Source organism: Schistocerca americana, chromosome X (assembly GCF_021461395.2).
Source record: "Schistocerca americana isolate TAMUIC-IGC-003095 chromosome X, iqSchAmer2.1, whole genome shotgun sequence".
NCBI classification, from domain to species: Eukaryota; Metazoa; Arthropoda; class Insecta; order Orthoptera; family Acrididae; genus Schistocerca; species Schistocerca americana.
In genome coordinates, this window is record NC_060130.1 from 442,678,112 (window position 1) to 442,697,673 (window position 19,562).

The window sequence follows — 19,562 nt, forward strand, 5'->3', positions numbered from 1 at the left end:
TTGGAGAAATGTCTCGAAGTTACAATACCGAACGATGAGGATCATTTCCCTTCAATTTCCACCCCAAACAGACTTTGCTGATCTTATTGAAAGGCTAAAAGAAAAATGTAAAATGGCTACCTATGAAATAAAAACCAAGATTATCAGTTTCCTTCCTTCAAAGTGGGCAATTGCATATGTGCTAGGGAATTTGGGGTGTCAGAATATTTGGTTTGGAAGGCCAGGATACAGAAGGAAAAACAAGGAATCTTGCCTAATGTGACACTTTGTGGACATGTGATAATGTACAAAACGCTGTTTGTGCATTTTATGAAGATGATGAGTACAGTTGTTTGTGTCCAGGGATTAAAGACTTTGTAACTGTCTGATCGGAATGTGATGTTAAAGAACACAAGCAGAAATGTCTTGTTTTAGTGAATTTGAAGGAGCTGTATGCAGCCTTCAAAGAGAAGTTTCCCCACTTATAAAACTGGTTTCTCGAAATTTGCACAGTTGCGTCCCAAATGGTGTGTACTCACAGGTGCTCATGGAACCCATGCTGTGTGTGTTTGTATTCATCACCAGAACATGAAGCTGATGTTAGATGTCACCAAGCTAAGTAAAGCAACTACAGACTGTCTGCTCTACAGAAAGTGAGGACTGTATGTTATACAGGGTGTTACAAAAAGGTACGGCCAAACTTTCAGGAAACATTCCTCACACACAAAGGAAGAAAATATGTTATGTGAACGTGTGTCCGGAAACACTTACTTTCCATGTTAGAGCTCATTTTATTACTTTTCTTCAAATCACATTAATCATGGAATGGAAACACACAGCAACAGAACGTACCAGCGTGACTTCAAACACTTTGTTACAGGAAATGTTCAAAATGTCCTCCGTTAGCGAGGATACATGCATCCACCCTACGTCGCATGGAATCCCTGATGCGCTGATGCAGCCCTGGAGAATGGCATATTGTATCACAGCGGTCCACAATACGAGCACGAAGAGTCTCTACATTTGGTACCGGGGTTGCGTAGACAAGAGCTTTCAAATGCCCCCATAAATGAAAATCATGAGGGTTGAGGTCAGGAGAGCGTGGAGGCCATGGAATTGACCAATCCATCTGTCAACGAATCTGTTGTTGAGAAGTGTACGAAAACTTAGACTGAAATGTGCAGAAGCTCCATCGTGCATGAACCACATGTTGTGTCGTACTTGTAAAGGCACATGTTCTAGCAGCACAGGTAGAGTATCCCGTATGAAATCATGATAACGTGCTCCATTGAGCGTAAGTGGAAGAACGAAACTAAAATGAGCTCTAACATGGAAATTAAGCGTTTCCGGACACATGTCCACATAACATCTTTTCTTTATTTGTGTGTGAGGGATGTTTCCTGAAAGTTTGGCCGTACCTTTTTGTAACACCCTGTATAAGTGTGATAAGTGCTCTGGAGTGCATTGTATTTCAGCTCTTCTTGCAGAATCAGAAGCAATGTGCTTGGCTGAAGGTATCCTGTGTATGCAGTGTTTTTGTGTCACTACAATGACAAAATTTTATTTTGGCCTACAGCCCAGCACAGCAATGCTGATGCTTTGCCTTGTCTGCCTATTGGTACTGACGAGGTGTTTGATTCTTCCGAATTGTAATGTATGTTTATTGATTCACAAGATAAGGAATTAGCCAATGGTTTTCCGGTGGATTTTCGTCACACTGCTTCCGCAACAGCGTCCAATGCGTCTTTGCAGATTGTTTTACAGTATATTAATACTCAATGGCCTCCATCTGCTATGCAGAATCATTATCCACTTCTTCAACGTGACTTTGCGCAACGTCACAACCTGTCTGCACACCATGGCGTTATCTTGTTACGAACTGACAATGATCAGTTCTTGTGTGGTTGTAACTCGTTTGTTGCTGTCGGAAATCCTCCGATTACTGCACGCTGGTCATAGGGGTATCGTACAGACGAAGCAATTAACGCATCGCCACTGCACTTGGGTCGGCACTGATAAACAAATTGAGAATTTGCCTGCTAACTGTCGCTCTTGAGCAGAGCATCAGTCTGCTACCCACCAGCGCTTCTTTGCGTGGCCGACTCCTACTGCGCCTTGGTAGCGTGTTCATATTGATTTTGCGGGTCCTTTCTGGGACACCCGCTGGTTGATAGTTATTGATGCATACAGCAACTTTCCTTTTGTTGCACCTATGTCTTCTACTACATATGCCAGTACTGTTCGGGCTTTGACGTCTATTTTTTTCATTGAGGGCCTTCTTGAAGTTATTGTCTCCGACAGGGGCTCCCAATTTGTGTCCGAGTTTGCAGCATTCTGTGCTGCTAATAGCATTCGCCATCTGACCTCAGCCCCATTCCATCCCCAGTCTAAAGGCGAGGCTGAACACTTTGTAGGTACATTTAAGTCGCAGATGAGCAAGGCTGTGCGCCACACACTCTCGCGAGTGGGCACTATGGACTTTCCTTGCTCATATCGCTCCCAGCTGCGTGGCACCCATTCCCCAGCGGAATTGCTACATGGGTGCGCCCATCGGTCACTCCTGCAGCTATTGCTCCTGCTGCTTCGCCTCGTTCTGGCATGGCGCTGCATGATTTGGTGTTCTATCACGTTTTCTCTGGCAGGCAGCGCTGGGCCGTGTCATATTTGTCATTTCTGGTCCCTCCGGCACTGTCAAGCGACATGGGACCCACATCCATTTGTGCCATTCTCTGTTTCCTGCCGCTGTTTGTTTTCCTGGCAGAACTGGAGGCTTCGCAGCTTCCACCGCCTCAGTCCACGACTCCACTAACGGCACCTCCGCTGCTCGTGCTTCTGTCGAAGGTGCTCCTGCTGCCACCGCTGCCGCCGGCCCAGTCTCCTGCACCGGGCGGGTGCCTCTCGCCGCCGCCTTGGCCCCAACTCTGGCCACCACAGCAGACGCCGTCGCCGTGTTCCTCGACGGTGCCTGAACCAATGGACGCTGTGGCTGCCGTCACGCCGCCGCCATCGCCCATGGAGGTTGTTGCTCTGTCTCCTCATCCGAGCATACCCAGTGGCAGTGCGCGACATGGGCAGGTTTTCCATGGGGCGTTTTCCTCACACCCTCGCGAGCAATTTGGAGTCACGGGTGGGCAGCACGCCCGGCAGTTTCTGTGTCCACTCCCTCAGTTGCGCCGCCCCTGGGTCCCTCCACCTGCCGTCGGAAGCCCTACTCAACAACAGTGCGCCGTTTCAGGGGGGAGGGATGTGGCATTGATAGCTATGATGCCACAGTCTAGGTACAAGTACTTAGGTTGGCACTATGACACCGACGACAGCGCCCTCTAGCCAGCACTGTGCAGCTCTACGAGTGCCACTCCAGATTCTGCCCAGATGATCAAGAGCAGACGACCAAGCAACTTAGCTTATACTTCATAGGGGGCTAGCCATTACAGACTTTGCCTTTGTTACTTCAATGATAGTTTGTCCAACTACTAGTAACTGCTAGCTTTGATACGTGGACAACGGCTTCGTACCTACTAGCTCATCTTTACCAAAAGTTACGTATATGTCATTGACTAATATTCTCTATTAAACCACTTTTACTTAATTGCAGTACCAAAAGATTTTTAACTCATCTGCTCCTACTCGCTTCCTACATTCGGCCTACCCTTCAGTTAACAGGAGCAGAAAAATTACAAACAACCAATTATAGGTCTGTCCAGCTCAGGCGTTGGTTCTGACATTAGAACTGGAGGAGACTAGACCTGTTACTGTACCATGTTCATATGCTAAGACATTTCAAAATGTTTAGCAATCTGATGACATTGTTCTTTCATCTTCCAACTGTGGTAAAAAGTTTAATTTCTTACCGAAGATTAGGTACAGAAACTGTACAGGTTCATTAAAATTCAAAATAGTGTCTACATTTTGAGTTCTAGATGGCTAAAAATGTGACTTACAATAATTTCTTTCTCCTGTGGAAATCAGTCTTCTTTGCTTCCTCCAGCATTCTGTTTGTCTGCTGTAATTGCTGCATTATGGATGTAAGGCTCCACAAAGACTAAGGAATAATACAATCTTCCACTAACAGTGAGCACTAACCAGGATTCTATGAATGAAATGCTGTTGATGACTATAGCAAATACTTAAAACACTGCCGTCAAGAAAATCTTGTCTCTTGAATTGAAATATTTCTGACAGAGCATCACCTCCTCTATAACGGTACTCTTTTTTCCCAAGGAAGGACTGAGTAAGAATCTTGAAGAGTCCTCATAATCCTCATTTGTTTAGTCAGGTAAGGATGCTTTATCTTCAAGTGGCATATTTTTCCCACGTGGGAGGTACAGAAAGCTTACTTCAGTGTAGGAAAGACTCTTTAATGGCTACCTCCAGCAGGATTAGGCTGTCAAGAGTGTGGGCTACAACAGAAGTGGGTGTGGCAGTTTTGAAACTTCACAGTTGGTACAAGGCAGTAGTTGAGTATCCATTCAAGAGCCCTTCCTGTACAGATGATTAAGGTAAACCTCTGAAAACTAGTTAGATTTGTACAATCCTTGCCAGGTTTTGTTACAGAGATTGATTTGCTGCAAGGGACAGAATACTAATCACAAGACCTATTTTATAATATCAATCTTACACCCCATACAGGGCAGCTTCCAGCTTCTATTCAGGGAATGGGTAGTTACATTGTTTCCCCACTGTTTAAGAAAAAGCCCAACCTCCTAATCTCCACAATTCTGTGTATGGTTTAGATTTCAGAACACTGTAACGTGAGTGGGGCAGTGATCTTAAAAATTCCTATGCCGTTGCTTGAGTTCCATGTGCATGTCCACTCATCAAGAGCTGTAAGAGCCACTGAACTGCCCTGACCAAAATCATCTTTATTTATTCCCAAATGTGTAGTTTGTGAGGAATTTTTAATGGAATAGAAGAAGTGTTTCAAATAAATTTTCTTGCTCTTTCCTGTGGCAAGTCAGACTTTCTCTCACAATTTGGTAAGTTGAGAGATTTTTCTGTCCATGGGCTGTGTGTAAGTTTCCACACAATCATACATCTGTCACCGACAACTGGCATTCCCCCATTCCATGATGGGAGAGACTGTATTTTAAGTTGGCTGAAAGATCTCCAGATGGATGCTTCCACTGTTTGGTGAATCACGTTAATATGTGATGCACCACAATGTATACATCATCTCAGTGTTCAAACTCACCCAAGGGGTCAGTACTGGACAGCAAGTGACCAAGTAAAACAAAAGTGATATCTGGCACTCCCAAGAGAAGTGTTATAGGCTCTCTTCAGTTTCCAATCTATGTAAATGTCTTAGGAGACAATGTGAATAGTCTTCATACATTGTTTGCAGATGATGATGTTTACCATCTAGTAAAGTTATCAGAATATCAACAATAATTATAAAATGATTTTGACAAGATGTCTGAATGGTGGTAAAAGTGGCATTTAGCCTTGAACAATAGAAAGAGTTATGCCCTTTGCATAATTACTATAAAGAATCTGTGATTAGGAACACTTTAAATTGGAACCATCAAACAGAAAATATTGTGAGGAAGGCTAAAAAAGTGTTTTATTGGCAGAACACTTAGAAGATGTAAAAAAAAAAAAAAAAAAAAAATCTATGCCTACACACAACACTTGTCCATCCTCTGCTGGAGTACTGCTGTGCGGTACAGGATCCTTACCAAATAGGATTGATGGAGGACACCGAGAAATATCCAAGAAAGGCAGATCATTTTGTATTATGTATTGAAATGGAAGAGGGGGGGGGGGGGGGTAATGTTACAGATCTCCTCTCACCTATGTAGGGAGCAATTACCATTCTCGTAAGTTGACAGAAATCAGAGGTTGCACAGAAAGAGTGCTATTCCTGAGTGGAACAGTCAAGAAAAAGTCTAAAAGTGATTCTGAGAATCCTTTGCCAAGTACTTTGATGTGAGTTGCAAAGTAGTGGTGCATACGTACATGTAGGTATGTCAGTCCCCCATCTGGAGGGAGATGGGCACTGTGTGGTACTTCAACACTAAACATATCCACACGTACCTATGTATTGACACCTCTTGATGCTCTCCCAGGGTCAACAGTATTTCTGAAATGGACATAGTGATTTAACTGGGTACAGGCATGCATTCCAGGAACAAAATCTCCTGAAGGAAAATGCATATCACTGGATAAAATTATAGTAGGTGCCCAAGCTCCACTTTATGGTGGAAATAGCCATTACAGTAACTCTAGATGACAGTTTTAAGTGTACCCAGGGCGATGGGAAGGTGACAAGTATATAGGTCACGATTCAACCTCTGCTTGCATCACCTAGGAAGTACAAACAGCAACATGCAATTGCAAATAAAATAGCCTCTGGCTGTGAGGACGATTTATAATTTCATTAATGCATTATCTATTTTGAGACTGTCAGCCTGATCTTAAGGTAAACCTTAAAACATACACCTAACTGGCATTAAGTTTTTTTTTTCCTGGAATCACAGCTGGCTGTCATCAACAATCAGCAAACATGCAAGACCTGTATCCACACTATCACACACATGGTTCCTCAGTGATTGGCAGCGGTAGTCTGCTGCTGACCACTGAGGTTTTGTTTTGTGTGATGATGTGGACACAGATATTGCTCGTTTACCTATCAGTGATGACAGACACCTGCGATTCTGGAAAAATAATATCTACTGTCAGTTAGGTGTATATAATAAGGTGCATTTGAAGATAGGGTTGTCAGTCCCAAAATAGAATATGCATTAAAGAAATTATAAACCATCCTTGCTGTCAGAATTTATTTTATTTGTAACTGCTAATCATACACAGCTGTGTTCCCACCATCCACTACAATGTATAGTGAAAATGATGTCGCCACTTACAATTTCAACACCAGTTGGAAGGTTCCTGTGCAGCTAGGTCTAACAGATCCGCCTTAACCTTTGGGTGTGCATTTGTGTTTCTGTAGGGTGAGCTGAGCCAACTCTTTTTTTGGTCCATAGCCCTTGGCTCCATCAACCACTGGGCGACGCACACAGCAGGCTCAGAGGAAGGTAAACCATTCACAGGTCAAGTAGGAGTAGGAGTGGAGAGGGGTAGGGATGAGCTGGTTGAATAAGACTTTTTCCAACATGTGGTGGGGAACAGAGGTCCAGCAGGAACATATGGAGAGGGGATGTGCCCCCTAATAAACAGATTATGATTATGACCAGCAGGGTCATGCAATGAGGGTGGTGTGGATGTCTTCACCTTTGCTACAGACATGGGCTTTGTCACGCTGTTTACTAAATTTGTCACTGAAACTGGATGTAAGCACTCATGTTTTTTGCCTGAAAATATGAAAGAGACTGTACAGTCTTCAGGTTTCATATAACTGTACCTGTTTTTCTTTCCCTCTTTAAAACTGAGTAATTTGAAGAGTTAGGGAAATGTTGCTTTCCACAGTGATACATATTCAGAGTTGGTTGCACAAAGTTCTCTTATGCAAACCACTGCCAAAATCTGCACAGATGCAGTCACATTTGTGGAGGAGAAAGACGTGCACAAAGTGCAAAGACTTAAAAGATAGCTGAGGGCTGTGGGATGAGGGGGGAAGGGCAGAGGGGAGAGAGATATGGCTTTAAATCACTGTGGTAAACCGCTACATTTACCTTAATATGTCTCCTTTGAAAGCCAAAATAAAAACACCACCACGTATTCTTCTCTTTTAGTAAACAAAATAGCCCCCTCCCCTTTGTTTCAGGTCCATTTGCAATTCATCTGCCTACAATGTGAGGATGTAATAGACAATTACATTGTGGATGATGTTGCAGCTCTTGTGAGGAATGATGGTGACAAGAATGCCACTGTACTTCTCACAGGAGAGCAATACCTGTGACTGAGTTGGTGTCGCCATTGTAATTGGAATGGAAATGCTTCACATTTGGTAATTGTTGTTAATTCCTTGAATTTTTGGTTGTTTGTTTGTTTGTGGTTTAAGGGACCAAATGGCAAGGTCATCAGTCCCTTGTTTGAAATGTGGTCCATTCCGCTAGTGTGACATCTCAGGAAAGTCAGAACAATAAAAGGGAAAAGGCTAAAAATGTAAAAGGCCAGTCATGTTGTCAAAGGTAAAAACAAGATGAGGGAAGTCAGCAAGAGAACGAACCCAACACTATGCTGAAGCAGCAGAGGCAAGACCACCTGCGACTTAAGGGTGCAACCGCTAGAATGTAGAAGTACGTATGGGGAAAGGAGACTAACCAATCCTTTAAAAAAAAAAGGGGGTAAAAACAGAGTAAAAGGGGAAGAAAAGAGGATCTCAGTCAGGGAGGTGAGTTGGGAATCTCCAAACATAGCTTACAGTGGGAGATACGCCAACACTCACTGCCCTGCCCCAACACCAGAGAGAGATTAAAAACCTTAAAACTGAGAATAAAAACCACTTTCCCGGAGGAAACCGAGAACCAGAGAGACCATCCGGGAATCGTCAGCCAACATCAAAGGTAAAGTGTGGGGGAGTCTGTACTTAGCACGCAGAGCCAAAAGAAGGGGGCATTCAACCAAAATGTGGGCTACTGACTGGAAGGCTCCACAACCACAAAGTGGGGGCGGCTCATCACGCAAAAGAAAACCATGGGTCAGCCTGGTATGGCCAATGTGGAGACGACACAGTGTGGTCAAGTCCTTTCGGGAGAGGCGAAAGGAAGAATGCCACGGGCCTAGTGTCACCTTACTCACACAAAGTTTATCAGACAGGGGAGTGGCCTCCCAAGAGTTGGCCCATGACTGTGCAAAGTGGGATTTGATGTGAAGCAGTAAATCCGCTGCAGGAGGGGTTACAGAAAACGGGGGGTAAGTGACTGCTCCCCCAGCCAAACGATCAGCGAGCTCATTACCCAGGATACCCACATGGCCAGGGACCCAAAGGAAGTCAATGGAACAAGCAGCATGGTGAATATAAACGAGATGGTCATGGATGGCAGAGACCAAGGGATGGCGTGAAAAACACCGGTCAATAGCCAGAAGGCCGTACATAACAAAACGCGGTTGTGTTGGGACTGTTTAATAAAGGTAAGGGCCTGGGAAATTGCCATCAATTCTGCAGTAAACACCCCACATGTAGGTGGCAGCAGATGATTTTCTGTTCCAACAGAGGACGTGAAGGCATACCCCACATGATCAGCAGATTTAGAGCCATCAGTGTAAAAAACAACAGCATCCCAAAACTACCATAAAATTTGTCGGAAAAAGGAACGGAACACCATCGGGGGGATGGAATCTTTCGGACCTCGGTGGAGATCCATCCGAATTCGAGGCCGAGGAACTAACCAAGGGATGGTGGAGGGGAGGGAGCGAGGAAGACAGGACACAGAAGGAAGCTGAAAATCACAGCAAAGAGACGCAAGGCAGAGGCCAACCGGTAAACCCGCCCGAGGGCAGGAATCGGGTGGGCGACATCCCTGGTCTGGGAACAGGATAGAATAGGAAGGATGAGTGGGAGAGGAACAGATAGCGAGTGCGTAAGACACCAGAAGCTGGGACCGCCGAACAGAAAAGGGGGGGGGGGGGGGGGGAATCCCAGCTTAAACCATTCAACCAGGAGACTATCAACAGGCTAGTAGGGAAGGCACCAGTGGCCAAACGGATAACGGATACCACGATGGTGGACTGGATCCAGCACGTGCAGTGTGGAAGAGCAGCTGAACCATAAACTTGACAACCATAGTCCAAGCGAGACAGAACTAGGGCACAATAAAGATGGAGAAGGTGGGAACGGTCCACACCCCAAGAGCAGTGGGCAAGGAAGCGAAGGACATTTGAGTTTACGGAAACATCCTACCTTCAGAAGGCTGATATGGGGCAGCCAAGTGAGCTTGTTGTCGAGAAGAAGACCCAGGAAACTAAAATGTGGGACCACACGCAATCGTTGTGCATCGAGATAGAGCTCTGGATCAGGGTGGATCATAGTACGATGACAGAAGTGGACCACCCGCAATTTTAGAGGAGAGAATTGAAACCCATGTGAGGGGGTCCATGCAGAGGCACGCCGTATAGCGCCCTGGAGCTGCCGCTCTGCAGAGGCCATCGAAGAGGAACTAACCCAAATGCAGAAATCATCCACATACAGGGCAGGAGAGACCAAAGGACCGACAGAGGCCACAAGTCCATCGATAGCAATGAGGAAAAGAAGGACACTCAAGAAGGAACCCTGTGGGATGCCGTCTCCTGGGTCCGTGAAGAACTAAAAACAGTACCAACCCAAACCCTGAATGACCGATGGAACAGGAACTGGCGGATAAAAATCAGGAGTGGGCCCCGAAGACCCCACTGATGAAGGGTAAGTAACATGTGATTGCGCCAGGCCGTGTCATAGGCCATGCGAAGGTCAAAAAATACTGCAACCAAATGGCAGCGCTGGGAAAAAGCCTGCCGAACTGTGGATTCCAAGCGAAGTAAATGATCAATTGGAGACCGTCCCTCTCGGAAGCCACACTGGTAAGGGGACAATAGATCCCGAGATTCGAGGACCCAATTGAGCCGATGGGCTACCATCCGTTCAAGTAACTTGCAGACAACATTGGTCAGACTAATTGGCCGATAGCTGTCAACAAATAGGGGGTTCTTACCAGGCTTAAGGACAGGAACCACGATGCTATCCCTCCACTGAGAAGGGAAGTCACCCTGGAGCCAGATACGGTTAAACACCCGAAGAAGATGTTGCCGTTGTGGAGCACTGAGATGTTGAAGCAGTTGGTTATGAATGGAGTCTGGGCCAGGGGCTGTATCATGAGAAGAAGACAGAGCAGAAAGGAATTCCCATTCAGTAAAAGGTTCGTTGTAAGATTCTGACTCACAAGGGGTAAAACATAAGGTGGAAGCTTCGGCCCGCTGTTTCTGGTGAAGGAAAGCAGCCGGATAGGAGGCTGATGCTAATGCCATTGCAAAATGGGTCGCAAGATGTTCCGCAAGAACTAACGGGTCCGCACAAAGGCCATCTGGGAGGTGAAGGCCTGGGAGCGTGGACTGCCGATGGCAACCTTGGAGAGAGCGAAGTGTAGCCCATACCCGTGTCAGAGGGACAGTAGAACCGAGGGAAGAAACAAATCGTTCCCAACATATCTGCTTGCTCTGTCTGATTAAATAACGGGCTTTAACGCGAAGGCGTTTAAAGTTAGTACGGCTGGCTACGGATGGGTGCCTCTTAAAGTGTTGCAAAGTTCGACGGCGATCACGGATGGCAATGGCAATGGCCGTACTCCATCACGGGACTTGCCGGCGACGAAATGGTTCAGATGAGTGCGGGACAGCAAGGCTAGCAGCGCGAACAATTGCGTCAGACACGTCACGTAGGACGTCATCAATACAACCCGACAAAGAGGGAGAAAACACGACCTGTGCAGTGTATAGAGGCCAATCAGCGCATTGGAAAGACCAAGAAGGTAACCTGTCCATCGGGGAGCGGGGAGAGAGAGAGAGAGAGAGAGAGAGAGAGAGAGAATCAACGGGAAATGGTCACTATCACAAAGGTCGTCGTGTGGCAACCAGTGTAATGAAGGGAGGAGAGAGGGAGAAGAAAGAGAAAGATCAATGGCAGAAAAGGTACCATGACCGGCACTGAAATGAGTACGGGAGCCACCATTAAGAAGGCACAAGTCGTGGTCTGCAATAAACTGGTCTATGAGAAGACCTCGTCTAGATGGAAATGCACTGCCCCACAAGGGATGATGAGCATTAAAATCCCCAAGGAGGAGGAAGGGAGGAGGAAGTTGCTGAAGAAGCACAGTTAAGGCAGCAGGTGTAAGAGTCCTGTCAGGAGGGAGATGAAGATTGCAAACCATGACCTCAGAGTCCAAGTGGACCCTAACAGCAACTGCTTCCAATGTAGTTTGAAGCAGAATCCACGTGCTAGCAATGTCTGTACAGACCAACGTACAAACGCCACAAGAAGCCCGTAGGGGTCCTACCTGATTTCAACAGAAAACAAGGAACCCACGGAGGGTCGGTGAGTGAGCATCAGTAAAATGAGATTCCTGTAGAACCACACAAGCTGCAGAGTAAGACGAAATAAGGGAGTGCAATTCCGGAAGGTGACGATAGTATCCATTACAATTCCATTGGATAACCACAGAACGATGATTTAAATGGGGGCTGAACACGCTAAAGCCAGTCATAACGCCGGGTCGCCACCCGTCACGGACAAGGAGGGGGCGACATCCATGAACGACAGGTAAGAATCTGGTTGTGAAGCCGGGGATGGGACCTCTGGTGACACCAGAGGCTCTTTGTCCCGGGACTTGTGTTTCTTCTTCTTTTCAGGCTGAGATCAAGGAGGGCTGCGTGGAATAAAGGAGCCAGCTGCAGCAAGATCGGGAACAGAAAGAGACCGGGCGACCACAGAGCCGACAGACTACGGGTCTTGCAGTCGTCACGTGGCAGCAGACCTTGTGCCGGGAAGGGGCATCCCGGGAGATGCGCGCTTGACCGGCAGACGCTGAAGGAGTGGGACACTTCTCCGGCTGGGGAGGGGGAGCAGCGCCCAGAGCAGAAGGTGCGGGAGCCACAAGGGAGGGGGTGGGGGGGGGGGGGGGAGGTCCAGGATTGGGGGAGGAAGAGGTGAAGATGTAACTAAAGCGTAACTAGATGTCATGGACACAGGGTGAAGACTTGTATACTTCTTACGAGCCTCTGTGTAGGTTAAACGATTGAGGGACTTACACTCCTGTATCTTCTTTTCCTTCTTATATACTGGGCAATCTGGTGAACGTGGAGAATGATTGCCATGACAATTAACACACACAGGAGGGGGAACACAGGGACTCCCCTCATGGAGTGGACGTCCACAGTCACCACAGAGAGGGGCCTGTGAACAGCGGGAAGACATGTGGCCAAAACGCAAGCACTTAAAACACCTCATAGGACGTGGGATGTACGGCTTCACATCACATCGATAAACCATAATCTTTACTTTCTCAGGGAGGGTATCCCCTTCGAAGGCCAGGATAAAGGCACCAGTATCAATGCGATTGTCCTTAGGACCCTTCTGAACATGCCGAACAAAGTGAACACCCCGCCGTCCGAGATTGGGACAAAGTTCCTCATCAGTTTGAAGGATGAGGTCCCTGTGAAAAATCACACCTTGAACCATATTTAGAGACAGGTGGGGGGTAATGGACACAGGAATTGTGCCAAGATGGGTACAGGCACGAGGGGCGGCAGATTGGGCAGCTGAAGCAGTTTTGATCAACAACGAACCCGACCGCATCTTGCTCAGGGAGTCCACTTCGCCAAACTTGTCTTCAATGTGTTCCACAAAGAATAAAGGTTTGGTATTGGTGAAAGTATCCTCATCAGTCCTGGTGCAAACCAGATAAGGGGGAACGGTTTCGCCCCTAGCTGATGGGCCTGACTCTTCCCAGGGGGTAGCCATGGAAGGGAAGGCCAAAGGGGCAAGAGAAGCAGCACTCGAAGAATCAGTTCCACGCAGAAGAACGGCCAGAGTTCTGGACCGTATGCATTTCATTTGCATAGCTTCCGCCCTGATACCAACCACTCCGATCAGGGGCTCTCCTCACAAGCGCCACCCAGCCACAGCAAGGGCCATCTGGCACGGTGGCCATTGCCGGGAGTTCTGATGCTCCAGGATGATGAGCAACTACTCCAAGGCTTGCATGAGGTGGTCACAGCTTAGGTATCAGAAGTGTGATCCCTGTGTGTTCAGGGGGCTCACCCAAAAGGGTATGTAGCGACCCCACCACACGGGCTGGCTACCATGCTGGCTATGCACCCTAGCATCAGACAACAATGTGAAAGAAAAGGTGGAATGTACTAGGAGGGCACACGTTGGAGACACTAGGTAAGGTGCTCTTCCCCAAATGGCTCACACTATGGAAGAGAAATTTAGAAATGGAGGTCAAACCCCAGAGGGGGACCAGGGAGTGCCAAAAGGAGGAGGAGGTTACGCAACAAAGCCAAATCGTAAAACCAACAGAACCAGGAGGATAGCGGGGGCCAACATAGGCAAGGACACCAAGAGAGGGAGAGGAGAGGGCGAGGGGAAAGGAGCAAGGAGGGGGAAGGGGAAGGAAATGCAGCCCTGGAAAGAAAGAAGGCTGCAATAGCTCGGGGCCCCGTGCTCGCCATGCACGTATCCACAAAAAGAGTTGTGGACCCCCTGGGGGGCCTTGAATTTTTCCTCAATATGTTCAACAAAAAGCAAAGGTTGTGGTCATAAAGGACCATCAGCTCAGCTAAAAACTAGGTACTGGTAGAAGACCTCTTACCACTTCTATTTCATCTACTTTCCTCCCATAATGTGGCTACGGAAGGCAAGACTTGTGTGTCATACCTTTCTTAACTGAAACAATAATTCCTCCAGTAACACTTCTGGAGTATTGTCGCCACCAGTATGAGATAGTTCGATCTTGATCACTGTGGATCATTCATCATGGTGCCGCCTCCTCTGCCTGGGGACCAAGGATTCACCTCCTAACACTGAGTCCCCTGCATTATCACGGAGCTACAATTGCGAGGGTGCCTGAGAACCCCCCTCCCCAAAAAAAGGGCACTATTGCATTGTTTTGGGCCACCAATTTGATCCACTATGACAAGTGGTGCTTAAGATGGAGCTGCACAGTGGATGGAATGTGTGACGTGTTGGGCAACCTTCCCCACTCAATCTGCAACACTGTACAACTTTGACTAAAAAAGAAAGAAAGAGGTAAGCAGCCAAAATCAGCACCCTACAGAAAAGGTCAGTTGTCACGAGGGTTTACACTGTCCTTCAGCCAGAAGCTGTCACTTGTCCTGGTTCAGAGGAAGCCTCTCGGCTTGCAAGATCTGGGCAGTCAGAGAGGGTGGGATTATTGGTAGTTGGGAACTCCAATGTCAGATGAGTTATGGGCACCTTAAAGACAAGGCTGCCAATGGCGGGAAGAATGCCACTGTGCACTCCATGTGCATACGGGGTGGAGTCATTCCAGACACAGAATGAGTCCTTCCGGATGCTATGAAGAGCACAGGGTGCAGCCAACTGCAGGTGGTGTCTCACATCAGTACCAACGATGCGTGTCACTTTGGATCGGAATAGATTCTCTCTCATTTTCTGCGGCTATCAGAAGTGGTGACGGCTGCCAGTCTTGCTTGTGAGATGAAAGCAGAACTCACCATTTGCAGCATAGTCGGCGGATTGTGGGCCCACAGATCCAAGTGGAGAAGTTTGTGCGACCATATAGGCTGCGGATTCCTCGATTTGCACCATAAGGTGATAAGGTGGTGGGGCTTCGGGTTTCACTAAATAGGTCAACAATCCATTACACAAAGGAGGCAGCTACACGAGTAGTGGGGGCTGCGTAGTGTGGACTGGGTAGGTTTTTTTTTTTTTTTTTTTTTTTTGGGTTAGAGGCCTCGGGGGAGCACACAAAGGACATCAGTCTCAAAGGGTGCAGGTCAAGCACAAGAAGAACGTGGAACTAGGAACCATTGGTATAAAAGCTGTCAATTGTCATAGCTGTGTTGGGAAAGTACTAGAGCTCCAAGCACTAATAGAAAGCACTGATGCTCAAATCATTATAGGCACTGAAAGGTGGCTGAAGCCAGAGATAAATTCAGCCGAAATTTTTCCTGTGAGTTAGTATGAGTAGAGGTCATTCTTGGTAACCAGAATAAAATAATAATTGTATCCTTTACCAACTTCCCAATTCAGATGATACAGTTGCTGAAATGTTCAACGAAAACTTGAGTCTAATTTCAAAAATGTACCAACTCATACAATTACAGTTGGTGGTGACTTCAATTTACCCTCAATGTGTTGGCAAAAATACATCTTTAAATCTGGTGGTATGCATGAAACATCGTCCAAAATGGTGTTGAACACATTCTCTGAAAATTATTTCAAGCGATTAGTTCATGAGCCCACTTGAATAGTAAACAGTTGTGAAAACACACTTGACCTCTTAGCAACAAATAACGCTGAGCTAATAATGAGCTCAAAATGGATATATGGATTAGAGAACATAGGGCTGTTGTAGCAAGACTGAGTACTGGAACCCCCATAGCCTCCAAAAATAAACGAAAGATACATCTATTAAAAAAAAATTAAAAAATAAAAATAAAAAATTTAAAAAAAAATCACTTGACCTACGAGGCAATTTTCACTCCTTCCAAACATATGTGTAGACCAGATGTGGCTCAATTTCAAAGAAATAGTTATTGACAGCAACTGAGAGATTTATACCAAATACATTAAACAATGGAACTCATGATTCACAAAATGGGTCAGAACACTGTTGTGGAAACAACTAAAAAAGCATACCAAACTTAAATGGACACGAAATCTCCTAACTTGGCGATCTTTTACAGACGCCTGAAATTTAGCGCGGACTTCTACGTGAGATGCTTATAATAGTTTCCAAAACGAAACTTTGTCTCAAAACCCGGCAGAAAATCCAAAGACGTGCTGGTCAAATGTAAAGTATGCTAGTGGCAAGACACAATCAATGCCATCTCTGTGTGATACTATCGATGACAGTGCTGCTACAGAAGAGTTACGAAATGCAGCCTTCCAAAATTCCTTCACCATATAAGACAAAGTAAATATTCCGGAATTCGAATCAAGAACAGCAGCCAAGCAGCCAACATGAGTAACTTAGAAATAGATATTCTCAGAGTAGTGAAACAAATTAAATCATTTAATAAAAGCAAGTCTTCCAGTCCCAACTGTACAACAATTAGGTTCCTTTTGGAGTATGCTGATGCAATAACTCCATATTTAACAAACATATTCAACCTCTCGCTTGATGAAATCCATACCCAAAGACTGGAAAGTTGCACAGGTCACACCAATATTCAAGTAATGCAATAGGAGTAATCAACTAAATTACAGGGCCATATCATTAACATTGATATGCAACAGGCTTTTGGAATATATATTGTGTTCTAACATTATGAATTACCTCAAAGAGAATGGTCTATTGACACACAGTCAACACGTATTCAGAACATATCGTTTTTGTGCATCACAGCTAGCTTTTTACTCATACAACCTGTTGAGTGCTATCAACAAGGAATTTCAAATTGATTCTGTATTTCTAGATTTCCAGAAGGCTTTCAACACTGTACCTCACAAGCAGCTTGTAATCAAATAGCATGCTTATAGAATATTGACTGGATTCGTGATTTCCTGTTAGAGGGGTCACATTCATAGTAACTGACATAAACTTCTCAAGTAAAACAGAAGTGATTTCTGGTGTTCCCCAAGGTAGTGTTATAGCCCTCGGCTGTACCTTATCTATATGAATTCATTTACTGTCTAGAAAAGTCATCAGATCAAAACCAATTGCAAAAAATTTAGATAAGGTATCTGTATTGTGGGAAAGTCACAAAAGTTTGATGTAATCCACACGAGTGCTAGAAGTAATCCATTAAACTTCAGTTACATAATACATCAATCAAATCTAAATGCCAAAAATTTAACTAAATACCTAGGAATTACAATTACGAACAACTTAAATTGGAAAGAACAAATAGAAAATGTTTTGGGGAAGGCGAACCAAAGACTGCATTTATAGGCAGAGCACATAGAAGATGCCACAGATCTACATAAGAGACTGCTTACACTATGCTTTTGAAGTACTGCTGTGTGAGTGGGATCCTTGCCAGATAGGATTAATGGACTACATTGAGAAAGTTCAAACAATGGCAGCACATCTTGTATTATCAAGAAATAAGGGGGAGAGTGTCATGGACATGATCCAGGATTTGAGGTGGTCAGCATTAAAACAAAGACATTTCTCATTGTAGGGTGATTTTCTCATGAAATTTCAAACACCAAACTACTCCTCTGAATGTGAAAGTATTTTGTAGAAGTTAACCTACAAATGAAAAAAATTTTCATCATAATAAAATAAGGGAAATCAGAGCTCCCACGGAGAGATACAGCTGTTCGTTTTTTCCACGTGCTGTTCGAGAGTAGATAATACAGAATTAATGTGAAGGTGGTTTAATGAGCCCTCTTCCAGGCACTTAAGTGTGATTTGCAGGGTGTAGGTGTAGATGTAGAAGGAAACTGTCCTGAAAGTCGAGTCAAAGAAAAGGTGGAATTTTAGAGTAGGTCTGCAGAAAAGGAAAGGTACTATTGTTATCTGCAACGGCTTAAGGACCCCATGCTAACCACACATGTACTCCTGAAAGACCAACATGGGAGACTCCCGAGTACATTCTTAGTGGACTGTGTCATTGTCATCCCTATGGTATTGATGGACTGTCAGACATATAGCCGTGTTGTACAGACAACTATGAGTGCTTTTATATGGTTTGTTATGCCATCTCTCAATGTCACACTGAAAATTATTTGCAAATTTAGCCTAGAACATTGACACAAAGATTAGTTACACACACACACACACACACACACACACACACACACACACACACGAGAGAGAGAGAGAGAGAGAGAGAGAGAGAGAGAGAGAGAGATAATGTCTTACCCTTCCATGTTGGCAGCTTACATTCATTTAGTCGAGTGAATACGTTCCCTGTGAGAAACAAAGAAACCATGTTTATATATGAATTGTTATTGTGACAAGACAATACATTACTTCACACAAAATTTTTAGGATAGTAACTATGAAATATTTGTGGTCTTGTAACAAATCTATTGGAACATTAAATGTTTAATTTTGCCAATGCAGCAAAATCTGCAGTTTCTTGGTACTTTAAGTTGCCCATCAATGCACTCTCACAGAGTTATCAACATTTTCCACTTTTTAACTGAACTTTAATTTTTAATGGGAAAACAGCCATTCTTCAGTTTTAATGAGCACTAAATAAGTAATCAGCAACAAATCAAAGAATTTCTAGAGTGTCTGCCAGCAACAAAATTACTGAAAACACTATAACATTTGCCGTATCAGGATTTGATTGTGACTCCTGCCAAATAGCAGTTCGGTACATTATATTAACAACAATATTTCAGCGTTTCTCATTTGTCATTGTAAGAGTAAAGGTCAAACAGATGGTAAAGTAAGTCAGGATGATATTGTAGAGCTGAAAATATGCGAACCAAGATATTGTATTTTGTGGTCAAATAGCATTGAAGACAGCAATTCAAATATATGCCATCGCAGTATAACATGTGCAGAACAGTTGTGGTATTGCAATTCATAGTGTGCTTACACAGTAACCCACACAATGTAAGAATGTATTATCACATGAAAGTTAAGTCCATTTCTATTAACCACAGAGTGATACTGAAGGAATGATAAAGTACTTATTTCCATGAAATAAGTCACTGACATGTGAATGGCAGGTGCACAGTGCCCATATCTTTTGTGCTAAGGCTTTCTTAAGCAATAAATGGGAGAGGGAGAGCGGGGCTGCAAATAGATAAGTTACTTTCTACTAAGATTAACAAAACAATCACAGTAGTGATAACAGTGTTGATTACAAAAGGCATCTGGTGCAAAAAAGCAGAAAGTGCCTTAAAATTTACAGCACAAAAAAGTTATCTGCAGGGATCTACTTATAGACAACACCGAGAGAGAGAATGTGTAGCATTCAAATCAGGTACGTATCTGTTGGACAATAAGCTCAAAGTGATGAGGGATACATCAAGGAAAGCAAAAGAA

At 44.8% G+C, this 19,562-nt stretch overlaps 1 protein-coding gene across 2 annotated transcripts in view; it reads right to left on the bottom strand.

Moving 5' to 3' along the window:
• The window catches only part of LOC124554895 (terminal uridylyltransferase 4-like), a 182,551-nt gene that overhangs the window by 128,777 nt on the left and 34,212 nt on the right, over positions 1-19,562 (bottom strand). For both annotated transcript variants that reach the window (XM_047128578.1, XM_047128577.1), the window contains one exon: positions 18,423-18,470. In XM_047128578.1, the coding sequence (XP_046984534.1) occupies positions 18,423-18,430 (8 nt within the window). In that variant the 5' untranslated portion in view covers positions 18,431-18,470. The remainder of the gene's footprint in view (positions 1-18,422; positions 18,471-19,562) is intronic.